This window comes from Elephas maximus, chromosome 11 (genome assembly GCF_024166365.1).
Source record: "Elephas maximus indicus isolate mEleMax1 chromosome 11, mEleMax1 primary haplotype, whole genome shotgun sequence".
NCBI classification, from domain to species: domain Eukaryota; kingdom Metazoa; phylum Chordata; class Mammalia; order Proboscidea; family Elephantidae; genus Elephas; species Elephas maximus.
In genome coordinates, this window is record NC_064829.1 from 69,819,211 (window position 1) to 69,839,420 (window position 20,210).

Here is a 20,210-nt window from a genome sequence, read left to right on the forward strand (position 1 = left end):
AAAAAAAAAGCCCAAAACAGGGTAACAGTGATGTCATCATATAAAAGACGACAACATTAAAATAATAAAGAGGGACTAAGAAATGTAATCACACACCTTCCATATGGAGAGGAAGATACGGCCATACAAAGAAATAAAAGTTTTAAATTTAGAAAAATAGGGGTAAATAATAAGGTAACCACAAAGGAGAAAAACTATCCTACTCATCAAAATAATATACAAGGGAAAAACAGACAATCAGCTGAAACAAAATCAACAACAACAAATATGAGGAAAGGACAATATATAAAGAAAATCTACTCAGCACATAAAATCAAGTGGGGAAAAGAAACTCTCAACACACAAAAAAAGACATCAAAATGATAGCACTAAATTCATACCTATCCCTAACTACCCTGAATGTAAAGGGACTAAATGCACCAATAAAGAGACAGAGAGTGGCGGAATGGATTAAAAAATAAGATCCGTCTATATGCTGCCTACAAAAGACACACCTCAGAGACACAAACAAACTGAAACTCAAAGGATGGAAAAAAGTATATCAAGCAAACAAAAAAGAGCAGGAGGGGCAATATTAATTTCTGACAAAATAGACTTTAAAGTTAAATCCATCAGAAAGGATAAGGAAGGACACTATATAATGATTAAAGGGACAATACACCAAGAAGATAGAACCATATTAAATATTTATACACCCAATGACAGGGCCACAAGATACATAAAACAAACTCTATCAGTATTGAAAAATGAGATAGACAGCTCCACAATAATAGTAGGAGACTTTAACACACCACTTTCAGTGAAGGACAGGACATCCAGAAAGAAGCACAATAAAGACACGGAAGATCTAAATGCCACAATCAACCAATGGGACCTCGTAGACATATACAGAACACTCCACCCAACAACAACCAAGTATACTTTCTTTTCTAGTGCACATGGAACATTCTCTAGAATAGACCACATTATTAGGTCATAAAGCAAGCCTTAGCAGAATCCAAAACATGGAAATATTACAAAGCATCTTCTCTGACCATAAGGCCATAAAAATGGAAATCAATAACGAGAAAAGAAAGCAAACACTTGGACACTGAACAATACCCTGCTCAAAAAAGACTGGATTATAGAAGACGTTAAGGATGGAATAAAGAAATTCACAGAATCCAATGAGAATGAAAACACTTCTTATCAGAACCTTTGGGACACAGCAAAAGCGGTGCTCAGAGGCCAATTTATATCAATAAATGCACACATCCAAAAAGAAGAAAGGGCTAAAATCAAAGAATTATCTCTACAACTTGAATAAATAGAAAGAGAGCAACAAAAGAAACCCACAGGCACCAGAAGAAAACAAATAATAAAAATTAGAGCTGAACTAAATGAGATACAAAATAGAAAAACAATTGAAAGAATTAACAAAACCAAAAGCGGGTTTTTTGAAAAACTCAACAAAATTGATAAAACACTGGCCAAACTGACAAAAGAAAAACAGGAGAGGAAGCAAATAACCTGAATAAGAAATGTGACGGGCAATATTACAACAGACCCAACTGAAATTAAAAGAATCGTATCAGATTACTATCAAAAACTATACTCAAATTTGAAAACCTAGAAGAAATGGATGAATTCCTAGAAAAACACTACCTACCTAAACTAACACAAACAGAGGTAGAACAACTAAATAGACCCATAACAAAAGAAGAGATTGAAAAGGTAATCAAAAAATCCTCAACAAAAAAAAAGCCCTGGTCCAGACAGCTTCACTGCAGAGTTCTACCAAACTTTGAGAGAAGAGTTAACACCACTACTACTAAAGGTATTTCAGACCATAGAAAAGGATGGAATAGTACCAAACTCATTCTATGAAGCCACCATATCCTTGATACCAAAACCAGGTAAAGACACCACAAGAAAATTATACACCTATATCCAAAGCGTCAGCAGTTCAAATCCGCCAGGTGCTCCTTGGAAACTCTATCGGGCAGTTCCACTCTGTCCTATAGGGTCGCTATGAGTCAAAATCGACTCAACAGCACTGGATTTTATATCCCTCATGAATGTAGATGCAAAAATCCTCAACAAAATTCTAGCCAACAGAACTCAGTAACGTACCAAAAAAAATAATTCACCATGACCAAGCGGGATTCATACCAGGTATGCAGGCTTGGTTCAACATTAGAAAAACAATCTAATCTACCACATAAATAAAACAAAAGACAAGAATCACACGATTTTATCAATTGATGCAGAAAAGGCATTTGACAAAGTTTAATACCCGTTCATGATAAAAACTCTCAGCAAGATAGGAATAGAAGGAAAATTCCTCAACATAATAAAGGGCATTTATACAAAGCCAACAGCCAACATCACCCTAAATGGAGAGAGCCTGAAAACATTTCCACTGAGATCGGGAACCAGACAAGGATGCCCTTTATCACCACTCTTACTGAACATTGTGCTGGAAGTCCTAGCCAGAGCAATTAGGCTAGATGAAGAAATAAAGGGCATCCAGATTGGCAAGGAAGAAGTCAAAGTATCTCTATTTGCAGATGCCATGATCTTATACACTGAAAACCCTAAGGAATCCTCCAGAAAACTACTGAAACTAATAGAAGAGTTCAGCAGAGTATCGGGATACAAGATAAACGTACAAAAATCAGTTGGATTCCTCTACACCAACAAAAAGAACATCAAAGAGGAAATCACCAAATCAATGCCATTTATAGTAGCCCCCAAGAAGATAAAATACTTAGGAATAAATCTTACCAGAGATGGAAAAGACTTATACAAAGAAAACTACAGTACACTTCTGCAAGAAACCAAAAGAGACTTACATAAGTGGAAGAACATACCTTGTTCGTGGACTGGAAGACTTAACATTATAAACATGTCTATTCTACCAAAAGCGATCTAGACATTTAATGCAATTCTGATCCAAATCCCAAGGACATTCTTTAATGAGATGGAGAAACAAATCACCAACTTCATATGGAAGGGAAAGAGGCCCCAGATAAGTAAGACATTAGGAAAAGAAAAACAAAGTGGGAGGCCTTACTTTACCTGATTTTAGAACCTATTATACCGCCACAGTAGTCAAAACAGCCTGATACTGGTACAACAACAGATACAAGGACCAATGGAACAGAATTGAGAATCCAGACATATATCCATCTACGTATCAGCAGTTGATATTTGACAAAGGCCCCAAAACAGTTAAATGGGGAAAAGACAGTCTTTTTAACAAATGGTGCTGGCATAACTGGATATCCATTTGCAAAAAAATGAAACAAGACCCATACCCCACTCCATGCACAAGAACTAACTCAAAATGGATCAAAGACCTAAATATAAAATCTAAAACGATAAAGATCATGGAAGAAAAAATAGGGACGTTAGGAGCCCTAATACATGGCATAAACAGTATAAAAAACATTGCAAAGAATACAGAAGAAAAACTAGATAACTGGGAGCTCCTAAAAATCAAACGCCTGTGCTCATCAAAGACTTCACCAAAAGAGTAAAAAGACTACCTACAGAACGGGAAAAAATTTTTAGCTATGACATTTCTGTTCAGCGCCTTATCTCTAAAGTCTACACGATACTGCAAAAACTCAACTCTAAAAAGACAAATAACCCAATTAAAAAATGGGCAAAAGATAAGACATTCAGGTAGCTAACAGATATATGAGGAAATGTGGATGATCATTAGCCATTAGAGAAATGCAGATCAAAACTACAATGAGATTTCATCTCACTCCAACAAGGCTGGCATTAATCCAAAAAACACAAAATAATAAATATTGGAGAGGATGTGGAGAGACTGATACACTTCTACACTGCCGTTGGGCATGTAAAATGGTACAACCACTTTAGAAATCGATTTGGTCCTTCCTTAAAAAGCTAGAAATAGAAAATACCATCCAGCAATCCCACTCCTTGGAATATAACCTAGAGAAATAAGAGCCTTTACACAAACAGATATATGCACACCCATGTTTATTGCAGCACTGCTTCCAATAGCAAAAAGATGGAAGCAACCAAGGTGCCCATCAACGGATGAATGGATAAATAAATTATGGTATATTCACACAATGGAATACTACACATCGATAAAGAACAGTGAGGAATCTGTGAAACATTTCATAACATGGAGGAACCTGGAAGGCATTATGCTGAGTGAAATTAGTCAGTTGCAAAAGGACAAATATTGTATAAGACCACTATTATAAGAACTTGAGAAATAGTTTAAACTGAGAAGAAAACATTCTTTTGTGGTTATGATAGGGGGGAGGGAAGGAGGGTGGGAGAGGGGTATTCACTAGGTAGTAGATAAGAACTACTTTAGGTGAAGTGAAAGACAACACACAATACAGGGGAGGTCAGCACAATTGGACTAAACCAAAAGCAAAGAAGTTTCCTGAATAAACTGAATGCTTCGAAGCCCAGCGTAGCAGGGGCAGCGGTCTGGGGACCATAGTTTCCGGGGACATCTAAGTCAATTGGCATAATAAAAAAACATTCTGCATCCCACTTTGAAGAGTGGCATCTGGGGTCTTAAACGCTAGCAAGCAGCCATCTAAGATGCATCAATTGGTCTCAACCCACCTGGGTCAAAGGAGAATGAAGAACACCAAGGACACAAGGTAATTCCGAGCCCAAGAGACAGAAAGGGCCACATGGGCCAGAGACTACATCATCCTGAGACCAGAAGAACTAGATGGTGCCCGGCTACAACCGATGACTGCCCTGACAGGGAACACAACAGAGAACCCCTGAGGGAGCAGGAGAGCAGTGGGATGCAGACCCCAAATTCTCATAAGACCAGACTTAATGGTCTGACTGAGACTAGAAAAACCCCATTGGTCACGGCCCCCAGACCTTCTGTTGGCCCAGGACAAGAACCATTCCCGAAGCCAACTCTTCAGGCATGGATTGGACTGGACAATGGGTTGGAAAGGGATGCTGGTGAGGAGTGACCTTCTTGGATCAGGTGGACACTTGAGACTATGTTGGCATCTCCTGCTTGGAGGGGAGATGAGCAGGTGGAGGGGGTTAGAAGCTGGCAAAATGGACACGAAAAGAGAGAGTGGGCTGTCTCATTAGGGGGAGGGTAATTGGGAGTGTGTAGCAAGGTTTATATGGGTTTTTGTGTGAGAGACTGACTTGATTTGTAAACTTTCACTTAAAGCACAATAAAAATTATTAAAAAAAAAAAAAAACTGGAGCCTGAAGATGTGACTGAATTGCTTCAATCTTTTGACAAAATTTTGGTGGATGAGGAGTTGCTTCTCATGGATGAGTAAAGAAAGTGGTTTCTTGAGATGGAATCTACTCCTGGTAAAGATGCTGTGAACATTGTTGAAACTACAACACAAGGATTTAGAATATTACATAAACTTAGGTGATAAAGCAGCAGCAAGGTTTGACAGGACAGACTCCCATTTTGAAAGAAGTTCTTCTGTAGGTAAAATGCTATCAAATGGCATCACATGCCACAAAGAAATCTTTTGTGAAAAAAGTGTCAATCAATGTGGCAAACTTCATTGTTGTCTCATTTTAAGAAATTGCCACAGCCACCCCAACCTTCAGCAACCTCCACTCTGATCAGTTAGCAGCCATCAACATTGAGGCAAGACCCTTCATCAGCAAAAAGATTATGACTCGCTGAAGGCTCAGATGATTTTTTAGCAATAAAGTATTTTTTGACTAAGGTACGTACATTGTTTTTTAGACATAATGCTATTGTATACTTAATAGACTACGGAATAGTGTAAACATAACATTTATATGCACTGGGAAACCAAAATATTCATGTGACTCCCTTGATTGCAATATGTTTTATTGTTATGGTATGGAACCAAACCCACAGTATTTGAGATATGCCTGTACTGACCCATCTAACCATCTTAACCAGTCGATTTACAGGTATATACTGAGCACCTGCTATGTAAACACACTGGAATAAGGGGTGCAAAAGTGCTCAAATCCCAGTCCCTGCCCCTGTGAGGCTTAGAATCCACCTGGGCAGCATAACTTCTATGCACATAAAAACCTGACCTATAACAACATGTTGTATGCCACTTGGATAGTGCAGAATGATGCCTTCACAATAAACTAAGATGAATGAGGGCTTCAGAGAAGGATAAGACTTCAGCACAGGGTTGAAAAATAGAAAGGATTTAAATAAGCAGGAAGGAGAACATTCCAAGAGGGGAGGCATTCAAAAAAGATGTGTTCCAGGCACTAGTGTAGGTGTGGGACGTTGAGCACTGTACAAGACAAACAAAATTCTTGCTCTCCTAGAGCTCATCCTAGTGGAAACCTGTATGTCAGAAAATATATATATATATATATAAAAGCCACAATGCCAAAAGCACATTCTAGGTATAGGGAGATAAATATGCTTAAAACAAAGATGCAAAGGATAAGGCAGAAATAAAACTGTAAATCTAATTTTATGTTCAAAGACCCCTAAAATCTAGACCTGCTCTTTAGTGTTTCAAATGTGTTATATTTCTAATGGTAGTCAAAAGTTTTTGAGCAAGAGAGATACATAAAGAAAGGCTAATTTGGTAGCTACGCACAGGATGGGTTGCCAGGGATGGAGACTAGACGCAGGAGGCTAATCAGTTAGAGGAATTGTAGATTCCAAAGTTTCGAACTGATAAGGGCTAAGGAAAAGGCTGAGGAGTGGAATGCCTCTTGATTTCTTCCTTAAGGGAACCAAGGGAGAGGGTGGAGTCAAAGATGACAATGATGTTTTAGGTGTGGGTAACAGGCAGAAAGACTATACCACTGATAGCAATAGAGAAAGCGTAACAGAATTAGTAGCAGGAAAGAAGGAAGATAAATTTCTATTTGAATATGATGTTACAGCAGGACCATCAGGTTGAATGTCCTTAAGGAAGGTGGAAATATAGAGCTATGATTGTGAAATGGGGCCCAGGAATGGAGACATCAATTTGGAAGCAGACGCCTAAAGGGAGTAGCTAGAGAAGTAAGAGCAGAAGACAACTCTCAGGTGAAAGACTTAACCAGGGATGCCAGGTTAAATATATATAATATATACTAAAAACAGAAACGGTCAAGTCAGACCATCAGCTGAGTAACTATATTTTGAGTCTGCCAGACCAAGTGAACCATCTAATTTAAATTTCCAAGTAAATACAGGAAAAGAGTACAAATATTTTACATGCAACTGGTATACATGAAGTCCCCATGAGCTCATGAAACAAAAAGGCAGGATGCTAGATAAGCATTTCACAAATGATACAAGTAAGTAGGTTACTAAGTTGATTGGTCTTACAGTAGAGAGTACTACTTTGTGACATGCCATAATGGACTGGGTTTTTGTTGCTTTGCTGACACTGTGGGTTCCATCTTATTACCATGTTGTACTCACTGTAGAGTACATTTTTGAACATCCTTGAACTACTTTATTTGGCTTTTTAAACTTGACACTAGGCAAAATCTCTGATGGCAGCAAAAAGGGCAGAAGAACCAAGTTATTACAGAGTTCCTAAGTTTACAGATTTGGACATATTGTAGGAAAGTCATATTACACAAAACGTGACAGCTTCGTAATGGCAGAACATGACACAATGATAAGAGGGGTTTTAGTCCCGTCCCCCAGAACCAACGTTCTAACACCACTCGACAGCACACGTTTTGAGTTGTTGCTTTTGCAAAATAGAGTAATAATGAGGAACCTCAGATGCAGTGGAAGTATGGACCAAGTTACACTGAAGACAAAATGGAAATGTATAAAGTTTAAATTTCTGTGTCTCTAAGCATTCTTTGCACATTATCTCTGCTTCCTCTAAAATTGTCATCGCTTTTAGACTTTTTTTTTAATTTGCTTTATCTCGCCATTAAGTATTTCCCACCAACTTGCTAAAACTAAATTCGGATGATCTCACTATTCTATAAACCTACCTTAGATAAACTCTTCTGCCTTCTTAATCTTCTGATTGTTCTTTCTCTTGTTGCTAGCAATTTCATTTTCCTTCTTCTTCACAAATGTTACCATAACTGATTACAAGATGTTGACAAAATGATACACCTACTATTTTCCATTGAAATAGCTCAGTCATCTTTAATTGAGCCAAATATAATGGAATATCAAGATCCCAATCTACTTATTTCTAATGTTATGTATCACATATAGCAACTCTATGTATATGTTTAAATGCATAACACATAGCTTTCCTGGTGTGGAAAAAATGTAGGCAGATGCTTGTTTGTTTCTCCCAAAAGTTCTGCAATAGCAAAGTCTAATCCATCAAATCCTTTGGAAGTGAATGTAATGAGATCATGAAATCCAAGTACCTGCCAGCTTAGTACAGATGTTAGAGATATCCTGGATCATATTTGCAAAGAACAGGCGTCATTTTTCCTCTATGCAAGGTGGTGCGCTGTGCACTGTGCGCTGGCTGGGTACTGCCCACCTCCCCAACTCTTTGTAAAACTCAAGCCCTCATATCCCCGGCTTCCCTGTAGCTTGGAATGCATACTAGAATAAAAGAGGCCATGAACATATTGCAAATGTGAATGAATGTGTAATTTTCTTTGCTAGTCAGTAACATTATGATTGACAAAATAATGATGAATGTCAAAAAGCTGGGGCCCAAAGAAGGTAAGCTGGCAAAGATAGAACTTCATGAAAATAAACTAAATTTAATTGTGAACCAGGATTATCAAGTTGGAAAGAACATTACCAACTCTGAGCTTCTTACATATATGAGGACTTTTTGGTATTCTATTTGGAACAAGAAACAAGAAGTCTCAGGGGTTTGTTCATGAAAAAGAAACCAGTGGGCAGTCCTAGGTGCTAGGACACATTGAAGGACAACACACAGAGCTAGTTGAGCCTGCTCTCTGCGGCTGTTCCTCCTTGATATCACTTGGCACCATTACCTTTGGGCAGGTGGACATAGAGGTGGGCACTCAGCCAGGCAACAAAGGAAAATGTGGGCATTGAGAACTGTGAACAGAACGCATGTACTCTGTGACCACAAGGTTTTTCTCTTTCTCAGAAGGGACTGCCAATTTGGGGAAACATTTCAGTTCAATAGGAATACCAAAAGACTGGAAAGCAAGGTACTTCCCACCACTCTGAAGGCAGATTCACTGGGACGAGAAGTATTTTTGCTTTTATCCTGTCCTACTCTTAGGACTGTGTTCAAGCTATTTTGGCTCTTCCTTACAGAACGCTCAGTACAAGGCTATCGCCTAGTTCAGTTAGCTTCTCTGGGTCTCAGGTTTTCATCTGTAAATTGAACTTAAAGTGTTAATGTTTGAACTAAGAAAAAGATGTCTTGCAGAACATGCCTGAAGTGATGTGGATAATGACGAGGCATATTTTATGAGGGCCAATTACCAAGAATGCATGTCCTTCCCTTTCTTCCCAGAACATTATCAGATGAGTGTGTTGGAATCAGCCCCAATTAGCTCCACTGTGGGGAGAGTGTTTGCCAAGGACTTGGATGAAGGAATCAATGCAGAAATGAAGTACACTATCATTGACGGAGATGGTGCAGACACCTTTGACATTAACACGGATCCCAATTTCCAAGTCGGCATCATAACTGTGAAGAAGGTAGTATAAATCCTTTTTCCAGATCATTTTAACGGATGTTTTGAATGTATATGAAGTGCTAGAATGGGCTGTTGGGCTGTTCACAGGTATTAATTCAAATCCTATGATAAAAGCTCTTTTCTATTATTTAAAAAAAAAAAAAAACTCTTATTCTTTTGCTTACATGAGAACACCAGCTGTGCCATCTTTACAGAAACGGTACCAGGTCATGAGGAAAATATATTATAAATATGTCAGTTCTCCTAGTTCTCTATTTAGCCACTTAAAATACTGTTTTGGCTTAATTCTGTAATTATGTTTGACTTGATCGATAATTGCACTTGAATAATTCCCATTTTTTAATGTAGTATACCATAAATAAAAATAAAGCAAGCCATAATATTGTTTATGATTCAGTAAATAACATTCAGGGTTTTTTAACTGCTACTGGAAGATCCAGTGCTAATTAGAGTTGAGAAAGCGTTATCAAACATAGCTGCTGAGTGACTGTTACCACTTGAAACTCCTGTGATCCAAGTTTTCTGGATGTAAGCTATGGATTCTTTACGTGACATGAAGTATATACGGAAATATTCAAGCTAGAAGATAATATTTTTTAATTGAAGCTTTAACATCTCAGTAAATACATATCTGCTAAACTATACTAATTCAAAAATTCATTAATATTCCTTCGCTTCTGTTTTGAATACATCTAACGTATTTATTCAAAGAGTATTTATCAAAAGTCTACTGTTGTTGTTAGGTGCTATCGAGTCATGTACAACAGAACAAAACACTGCCTGGTCCTGTGCTATCCTCAGTCATTGCTATGTTTGAACCCATTAGCACAGCTACCATGTCAATCCATCTCACTGAGGGTCTTCCTTTTCAGCTGATCCTTTACTTTACCAAGCATGATGTCCCTCTCCAGGGACTGGTCCCTCCTGATAACATGTCCAAAGCACATGAGACGAACTCTTGCCATCCTTGCTTAAGTGTCTACTATGTGCCAGATATTGTTCTAGGCACTGGATACACAGAGTGTAAATAAAACAGCCAAAAATCTCTGCCCCCATGGAACTTACATTCTAGTGAGAGGAAGAAGATGATCAGAACACAAGTAAATAAATAAAACGGTGTATTAGAAGGTGATAAGGACTACAGGAGTAAAACATAAGTAGAAAAGCCAAGATGATCTGAGATTTAAATTGGGCAGTTAGGATGGCCTGAGAAGTGGCATTTATGCAAAGGCTTTAAGGAAGTAAGAAGTGTCACTGCATGGAGGTACTCAGGTTGACAATGCACAGCCCTCTGATGTGCTCTACAAATAACTTTTGATGACAACTGTACATGGCAGCCTGAAGATGTGGGAATGGGCCATGGAGATATTGTGGCAAGCGCCCCAGGCAACGGGAACAAGCCAGTGCAAAGACCCTGAGGTAGGACCATGCCTGGTGTGTTTCAAGAGCAGCAAGGAAGCGTTTAAGGTGGAGTGGAACAGAGAACACTAAGAGATGAGGTCAGAAAAGTAACAAGGGGGCCAAATCATGTAGGACCTTATAGCCTGAAGTAAGGACTCTGGCTTTTATTCTGAGCAAAGTAGGGAACCACTAAAGGTTTTTTCAGCAGATATGTAATATGACAGGACTTTCATTTGGCAATGTAGTCTGTACTAAGTAAAGCCCATAAGGGGCAAGGATGGAAACAGCAAGACCATCCAGGAGGCTATTACAACAATCCAGGTAAGAGATAATGGTGGCTTTGCCCTGAGTAGTAGGAACACAGGTAGTGAGAAGTGGTCAGAATCTGAAAGTAGAGCCAACAGGATCTCCCAAAAGATTAGATAAGGATATGAAAGAAAGACAGGAACTCAACAAAACAATAAGATTGGAGTCACCATTAATCGAGATAGGGAAGTCCACAAGTCAAGCAGGTGGTGGGGTGTCAAATATTGGGATTCAGCTCTGGACATGTTACATATCCAGTATCTATTAGACACCCAAGTGGAGGTGTGTAGTGGCAGCTGGATATAGGGGTCTGAAGAGTATTGGGCTGGAAATGTAAATTTGGGCTCCTAAGCATATAGATCCACCACTCGTCTGTCAGTTTGTCATACTGTGGGGGCTTGCATGTTGCTGTGATGCTGAAGTACAACACTGTCAGTGACAGGATAATATCCATATGCCTACAAGGAAGACCAGTTAATACGACTGTTATTCAAATTTACGCACCAACCTCTAATGCCAAAGATGAAGAAACAGAAGATTTCTACCAACTTCTGCAGTCTGAAATTGATTAAACACGCAAATCAAGATCCATTGACAATTACTAGTGATTAGAATGCAAAAGCTGGAAACAAAGAAGGGTTACTAGTTGGAAAATACAGCCTTGGTGATAGAAATGATGCTAGAGATCACAGGACAGAATACTGCAAGAGCAACAACCTTTTTTCAACAACATAAATGGTGACTCACCAGAAGGAATACATGGGAAATCAGATTGATCACATGTGTGGTCAGAGACGATGGAGAAGCTCAATATCATCAGTCAGAGCAAGGCCAGAGGACAACTCTGAATAGACCATCAATTGCTCATATCCAAGTTCAAGCTGAAGCTGAAGATAATTAAAACAAGTCCACGAGAGCCAAAGTACAACCTTGAGTATATCCCACCTGAATTTAGAAACCATCTCAAGGATCGATTTGGGACACTGAACACTAATGACCAAAAACCAGACAACTTGTGGGATGACATCAAGGACCTCACACACGAAGAAAGCAAAGGGTCATTAAAAAGGTAGGAAAGAAAGAAAAGACCAAAATGGATGTCAGAAGAGACTCTGAAACTTCCTAATGAATGCACAGTGGCTAAAGCAAATGGAAGAAATGATGAAGCAGAAGGGCTGAACAGAAGATTTCAAAGTGTGGCTCAAGAAGACAAAGTATTATAATGACATATGCAAAGACCTGGAGTTAGAAAACTGAAAGCAAAATACATGCTCAGCATTTCTCAAGCTAAAAGAACTGAAAAAAAAATTCAAGCCTCGAGTTGCAATACTGAAGGATTCTATGGGCAAAACATTGAATGACGCAGGAAACAACAAAAGAAGATGGAAGGAATACAAAGAGTCACTGTATCAAAAAGAATGGTCAACACAACCATTTCAGGAGGTAGCATATGATCAAGTGCCAATGGTATGGACGGAAGAAGTCTAAGCTGCACTGAAGGCACTGGCGAAAAACAAGGCTCCGTGAAATCGACAGAATACCAACTGAGATGTTTCAACAAATGGATGCAACACTAGAAGCGCTCACTCGTCTACGCCAAGAAATTTAGAAGACAGCTTCCTGTCCAAAAGGCTGGAAGAGATACATATTTGTGCCCATTCCAAAGAAAGGTGATCCAACCAAATGTGGAAATTATCAAACAATATCATTAATATCACATCCAAGTAAAATTTTGCTGAAGATCATTCAAAAGCAGTTGCAGCAGTGTATCGATTAGGAACTGCCAGAAATTCAAGCTAGATTCAGAAGAGGACATGGAACAAGGGATATCATTACTGATGTCAGATGGATCTTGGATGAAAGCAGAGAATACCAGAAAGATGTTTACTTGTGTTTTATTGACTATGCAAAGGCATTTGACTGTGTGGATCATTATGGACAACATCGTGAAGAATGGGTAGTCCAGAACACTTCATTGTACTGATGGGGAACCTGTACATAGACCAAGAGGCAGTCACTGGAACAGAGCAAGGAGATACCGCATGGTTTAAAAGCAGGAAAGGTACGCATCAGGGTTCTATCCTTTCATTATACTTATTCAATCTGTAAGCTGAGCAAATAATCCAAGAAGGTGGACAGTATTAAGAACATGGCATCAGGATTGGAGAAAAACTCATTAACAACCTGCTATATGCAGATGACACAACCTTGCTTGCTGAAAGTAAAGAGGGCTTGAAGCACTTTCTTATGAAAATCAAAGACTACAGCCTTCAGTATGGATTACACTTCAACATAAAGAAAACAAAAATCCTCACAATTGGACCAATAAGCAACACATGATAAATGGAGAAAAGATTGATGTCAAGAATTTCATCTTACTTGGATCCACATCAAGGTCCATGGAAGCAGCAGTTATCAAATGACATATTGTATTGGGCAAATCTGCTGCAGAAGACCTCCTTAAAGTGTATGAATGAGCCTTGAGGCACCTTAACATTAAGAGGTCAGGGAGAAGAGCAACGACAAGCAAGCAGCCTAAGAGACCAGGGAGGCAGGAGGAAAATCAAGAGAGCGTGGTGTCCTGGAAGCCATGAAGAAAGTGTTTCTAAGAGAAGGGAGTGATCCCCTGTGATGAATGCAGCTGAAGGTCAAACAAGAACATTAAAAATTGACTATAGGTTTTAGGAATTTTGAGGTCATTAATGACTTTGACAAAAGCAACACAGTCATAATTTAGAACGTGGTGCAAGTTGGTGTGTGTTTATAACTTTATGCTATTTCATAAAGCTGAATTAACACTGCTTTAAAAGAGAAGCAGAGGACAGTTCACATGTTTGTCCTGAATTTAAGATGGAATCAAACACAATGAAAGAAGAGATGTACTCAGCATTCCACCAACCAGAATCTTTACAACCAGCTCACAATGACCCAGGAACAGTGCAATATGCTGAGATTAATTTCTGAATCATCAAATAAATCTATATGTAATTTAAATATTACAGTTTCTTATTTTATTTTTTCTTTGAGAGTAACACATGCTAGGATTATAAAAGGTGACTAAAAATAATATCAATTTAATGTATGACACAGAATTAAGGATGCATGTCTACTATGTGGCATGCCTCAAGTTAATGATTAATAAAACATTGCTTGCCATAACTGGTAACTGTATATAAGGTGAACACCTGAAGTTGTGGATAATTACCATTTCTTCAATGCAAAAATCCTATTAAAAAAATTAAGCAATCAGAAAAAGAACTTTTTGGATTCCTAATATAATTTTTACTTTATATCCTAAAATAATATATATTAGATAATTCTAAATAAAAAAAAACTTTTTATTTTTTTTAACTGATATAATATTAAGTTACTATTAAATATTATTGTAACTTATGCCTTACTATAAGACATTCATTTAAACAACTGTTACAATTCTGTATCTGAAGGAACTTCAAAATGTCTTTTCTCCAGCTCCCTTACCTGGAGAGAGGATCAAACCTCATAAGACAGAACACTCTTTGTTACTCTAAAACTATATCCATATTTAATCAAAACATATAACAATTTCGTCAAGGTTATTTTGAATTCCCTTCTGAACTTATAAGGCACCAGATAATGGAATTAAGAAAGAGGTCAATAAGTTGGGTAGATGGACAAGACATATCTAGTAAGTATTTTAGGGCTATTGTCAATCTATACCTGTGGAACAATATTCACCCAGATGCCTGTTCTGTACCCATCTTCCCAGTTAGTCTTTAATAACCCAAAACCAAACCAAACCCAGAGCCGTCGAGTCGATTCCGACTCATAGCGACCCTATAGGACAGAGTAGAACTGCCCTGTAGAGTTTCCAAGGAGCGCCTGGCGGATTCGAACTGCTGACCCTTTGGTTAGCAGCTGTAGCACTTAACCACTACACCACCAGGGTTTCCAGTCATTAATGACGTCCAATAAAACTGAAACAAAAGTTCTGTTTTTGATTTATCTCCGTAAGGCCTATTATTTGTCTGAAAAGCACATACTTTTTCAAAAAAAGGAATTAAGTTGAATTGACAGAATTAGGTCTTCACAAAACTACACTGATTACTACCCAGTACTTTGGGTCTTTTTGGCTTTTAAGTAATCAATCCATTGATTTTCAGTCTCTTAACTGAAATGCTTGAAATATAGAATTTTCAGAATGTTCTTTATTTTATGATGAAAAGGATGTTATGCCATTTCCAGCCTTCAGCATGTCTTCTATCTTGCAGCACACAATAAGCAACTGTTTAGAGTCCATTTTCCTCTTAGGCAGAGCAAACACCAAGAACAAAAATTCTATATTTCATCAAATCTAAGATACCATGAATTATAAAACTCATCATTTTTCTTTTTTAAGTTATATACCATTAAAAAAAAAAAAACTAGCCAATTTAAATGATACAACGCTTTCTTATTTCTTAGTTGCAAGTTTTCAAAGAGCTCTTGTAGACACAGTTAGACGTATATGCTTCACTAATATCAGACATACTCCCTGCTGTTGTTTCCATGCCATGCTGCCTACGTATCTTTTGTTTCAATGCCAAATTATAACACAATATCTCTTTTTCTGTCTTGTTCCTGTTCTCAAGGGGAATGTTTTCAGCCTCTCTCATTGAGAATAATGTTGGTTGTTGGTTTTGCACAGATGCCTTTTATTACGTTGAGAAATTTCTCTTCTACACCTATTTTATTTAGAGTTTTTATCAGGAATGGGTATTGGACTTTGTCAAATGCCTTTTCTGCATCAACTGAGAGGATCATGTGATTCTCTTTTCTTTCGTTTTATTTATATGGTGGATTACACTGATTGATTTTCTAATGCTGAGCCATCCTTGCATACCTGGCATGAATCCTACTTGGTCACCGTGTATTATTTTTTTAATATGATGCTGAATTCTATTGGCTAGAATTTTGTTGAGAATTTTTGCATCTATATTCATGAGAGATATTGATCTGTAATATTTTTGTGTGTGTGTGATGTCTTTACCTGGTTTTGGTTATGCTGGCTTCATAGAATAAACTCGGAAGTATCGCTTCCTTTTCTATGTTCTAAAACAGTTTGAGTAGTACTGGTGTAAGCTTTTCTCTGAACGTTTGGTAGAATTCTCCAGTGAAGCCATCTGGGTCAGGGCTTTTTTTGATTGGGAGTTTTTACTATCTGTTCAATCTCTTCTCTTGTTATGGGTCTGTTCAGATTTTCAATGTCAATTTTGTATTAGTGTGGGTAGGTAGTGTGTCTCTAGAAATTTGCCCGTTTCCTCTAGGTTTTCAAATTTGTTGGAGTATAGTTTTTCATAATACTCTGTTATGATCCTTTTTATTTCAGTTGGGTCTGTTGTAATGTCCCCCATTTCATCTCTTTTTTGGGTTATTTGCATTCTCTCCTGTCTTTCTTTTGTCAGTTTGGCCAGTGGTTTGTTCATTTAGTTGATCCTCTCAAAGCACCAACTTTTGGTTTTGTTGATCCTTTCTATTTTTCCGTTCTCTATTTCATTTCCTTCTGCTCTGATCTTTATTATTTCTTCTGGTGGCTGTGGGTCTCTTTTGCTGTTCTCTTTCTATTTGTTCAAGTCGTATAACCAATGTTTTGATTTTGTCCCTTTCTTCTTTTTTGATTTAGTGCTATACATTGATCTCTGAAGACTGCCTCTGCTGTGTCTCAAAGGTTTTGGTATGATGTGTTTTCATTCTCATTTGATTCTAGGTACTTTCTCATTCTATCTTTGATTCCTTCTATTACTCAGTACTTTTTAAGCACGGTGGTATTCAGTTTCCATGTAATTTTTTTTTCCTTATTCTTCCTGCTGTTAATGTCTACTTTGATGGCATTGTGGTCAGAGAAGATACTTTGTATTGTCTCAATGTTTTGGATTTTGCTGAAGGTTGTTCTGTGTCCTAATATGTGGTCTATTCTGGAGAACGTTCCATGTGCATAGGAAAAGAATGTGTACTTTGCAGCTGTTGGGTGGAGTGTTCTATATATGCCTAGGAGGTCAAGTTGACTGATTGTGCTTTTTAGCTCTTCTGTATCTTTGCTGAGCTTCTTTCTAGATGTTCTGTCCTTTACTGAGAATGGCGAGTTGAAGTCTCCTACTGTTATTGTGGAAATGTCAATTTCTGTTTTCAGCACAGCACAATATTTTTGAAGACATTTTAGAGTTTGACACATGCAAAAGTCAACTGAAGTACAACATGAACAGTTTTGACCAAATGTGGTTTGCACAGGCAGTAATGACAACATCCCATCTCCTATTAGGCCTACAGCAATTTGAGGGGTCATCAATCAGAGACGTAACCATATTTCCAAGATGTTAAAAGTATGAAAAAAAATGTGCACCTTAGATTCACTGAAATATAACATAAAATCTGTATATATTATCACTCAACATGTTACTATTCACATTGAAAAATTTTTTGTACTATTCAGTGTAATCATTTTTTTTTAACTGTCCTTGCTAGGTGATTAGAGAATAAAAATCTGACTAAGTCATGCTTTTACTCTTGAGCTTGGTGAAGGGGACCAACAAAGAAAGAGATATTTATAATTTAAAATAATAAAAGCTATAATGGAAGTATGGCAGAGCGCTATGGGAACCAAAAAAAACCAAACCCGTTGCCATCGAGCTGATTCCAACTCATAGCAACCCTACAGAACAGAGCAGAACTGCCCCATACAGTTTCCAAGGAGCACCTGGTGGATTCGAACTGCCAACCTTTTGATTAGCAGCCATAGCACTTAACCGCTACACCACCAGGGTTTCCGCCATGGGAACAGAGAAGAATAACTCTGCTTAAGGGAGTTGTATTAGCATTTTGTGCCATAATATTCAGGACCCAATTTTCAAGGATATTATGGGTTTTCTTTTTGTGTGCTCCAACTCTAGAAAATTTCTAGAATTTGGAACTTGGGTTCTCAGGCATTACTACTTTTTTTTATTTGCTACTGTGCACATAGAAATAAGCAATTCTTTGACATTCGAGGAGAAAAAAAAAGGAGAATAAGCACAAAAATTATCCAAGAAGAAAAAGCCAAGCTCAAATATCAAGTATGGATAATTTAAAACTTAGGGCCCATGTTTTCTTTCAATTTTAAGGGTGGAGGTGAGGGAGACAATAATCTTAAACAATTTAAAATCTTAAGTAATTTATTTAGAAAGCTCTACAATAATTAAAAACTCACTCTACTCTTTTTAGCAGATGGTGCTGGAACAATTGGTATGCACAAACAATGAACTTCAATTTATACCTCACAAAAATAAACTCAAAATGGAAGATATGCCTAAATGTAAAAATATAAAATTTCTAGACGGAAACAATCTTTGTGGCCCTTATTTGGCAAAGATTTCTTAGATATGACATCAAAATCCTAGTCTACAAAAAAAGAGGAAGAAATAGGCTTCATTAAAATTAAGAGTTTCCACTCTAAAGACACTCTTAAGAGAGTGAAAAGCCAAATCACAGATTAAAACAAAATAGTTGCAAATCATATGTCTGATAAAGGGCTTGAATTCAGAATACAAAAGGAAGACATACAGGTGAAAAGATGCTCAACATCATTAGGCATTAGGGAAATATAAATCAACCACAATGAGATACCATTTTACACCCATTACCAAAAAAAACCAGTTGCTGTCAAGTCAATTTCAAGTCGTAACAATCCTATAGGGGAGAAGAGAACTGCCCCATAGAGTTCCCAAAGAGCGCCTGGTGGATTCAAACCACCGACCTTTTGGTTAGCAGCTGTAGCTCTTAACCACTATGCCACCAGGGTTTCCTTACACCCATTAAGATGAATAAATTTTGTAAAAAGGACAAAACCAAGTGCTGACAAGGATGTAAAACAACTAGAACTCTCATACGCTGCTGGTGGGAATGCAAAAAATATAACTTTCCAAGAAAAAGAGACATCTAGATTTAGACAACAAGTATAAATAAAAGAAATTGGTAAAAATTATTCCTTCAAAGACATAATCTGATTGGCAGACTTCTCCATTTATAAAAATCTTGCCTTTTGCCTAAGAACTAGAAAGGCAGGATGGCTGGTCGAAATGGCTGCTGGGTTTGAATGGAACAAGAAGCTATGGCAATAATCAGTCAGCTCATCATGCAAAGAGCAGCCCCCAAAGGCGGACCTTACCTCCAGGCTCTGTGTGAAGTAGGCCTTGTTTAGCTGACAGTCCACACAAGAAAGCATCACCAATTCTGTCATTCTTGAAGAAGGGTGGGCTATCTATGGTGGACAAGGCAAGCTTGTTAAGAGCTGCAAGTAAACATTTTTGAGTCAGACGAACCTGAATTTGAATCTTGGCTCCACTACTTAGAAGCTAGTGTGACCTTAAATAGCTTCCTTACTTTTCAAAGCCACTTTTCCTCAGCTCTTATAAAATAAGTGAAGTAATGGGAAGTAAAATATTTAGCATCATGCTGGACACTAAATAAATGCTGAACAAGTGGTAGCCAAATAACAATAAAACGAAAAAATTGTTGAAATTTTAAAATAATAAATTTAGCTAAAGCAATTCCTACTATGTTTCTCAAAAGCAAAGCAGTTGCTATGGACATATATCTGTTCCTAATATAAAATGTGCTGATATGTAACATGTTTCATTAAAAAAATACTGAGTGACTGTTTAACTGGAAAAAAAAAGTCATCAGTGTATTGACATGTGACTTTTAAGCTTTAATATAATTGCTTTGCTATCCAATGTAATTATTTTATAGGACTTAATTTCTTTTTTTTATCATTGAGACCACTTTGAAGTAACTGTTGTATAAATGCTTTTGTCAGCTTTAAAAAAAAAAAGGGACTTTTCTTAAGAAACAGCACTTATGTTCACTTTCTTTCCTCAAGTGTTATATTTATCTTAAAACATTCTGAAGGTAAA

At 37.5% G+C, this 20,210-nt stretch overlaps 1 protein-coding gene across 1 annotated transcript in view; it reads left to right on the forward strand.

Moving 5' to 3' along the window:
• The window catches only part of CDH20 (cadherin 20), a 271,606-nt gene that overhangs the window by 223,647 nt on the left and 27,749 nt on the right, over positions 1 to 20,210 (forward strand). Inside the window, exon 6 of the mRNA XM_049901553.1 lies at positions 9,411 to 9,598. Coding sequence (XP_049757510.1) covers positions 9,411 to 9,598 — 188 coding nt within the window. The remainder of the gene's footprint in view (positions 1 to 9,410; positions 9,599 to 20,210) is intronic.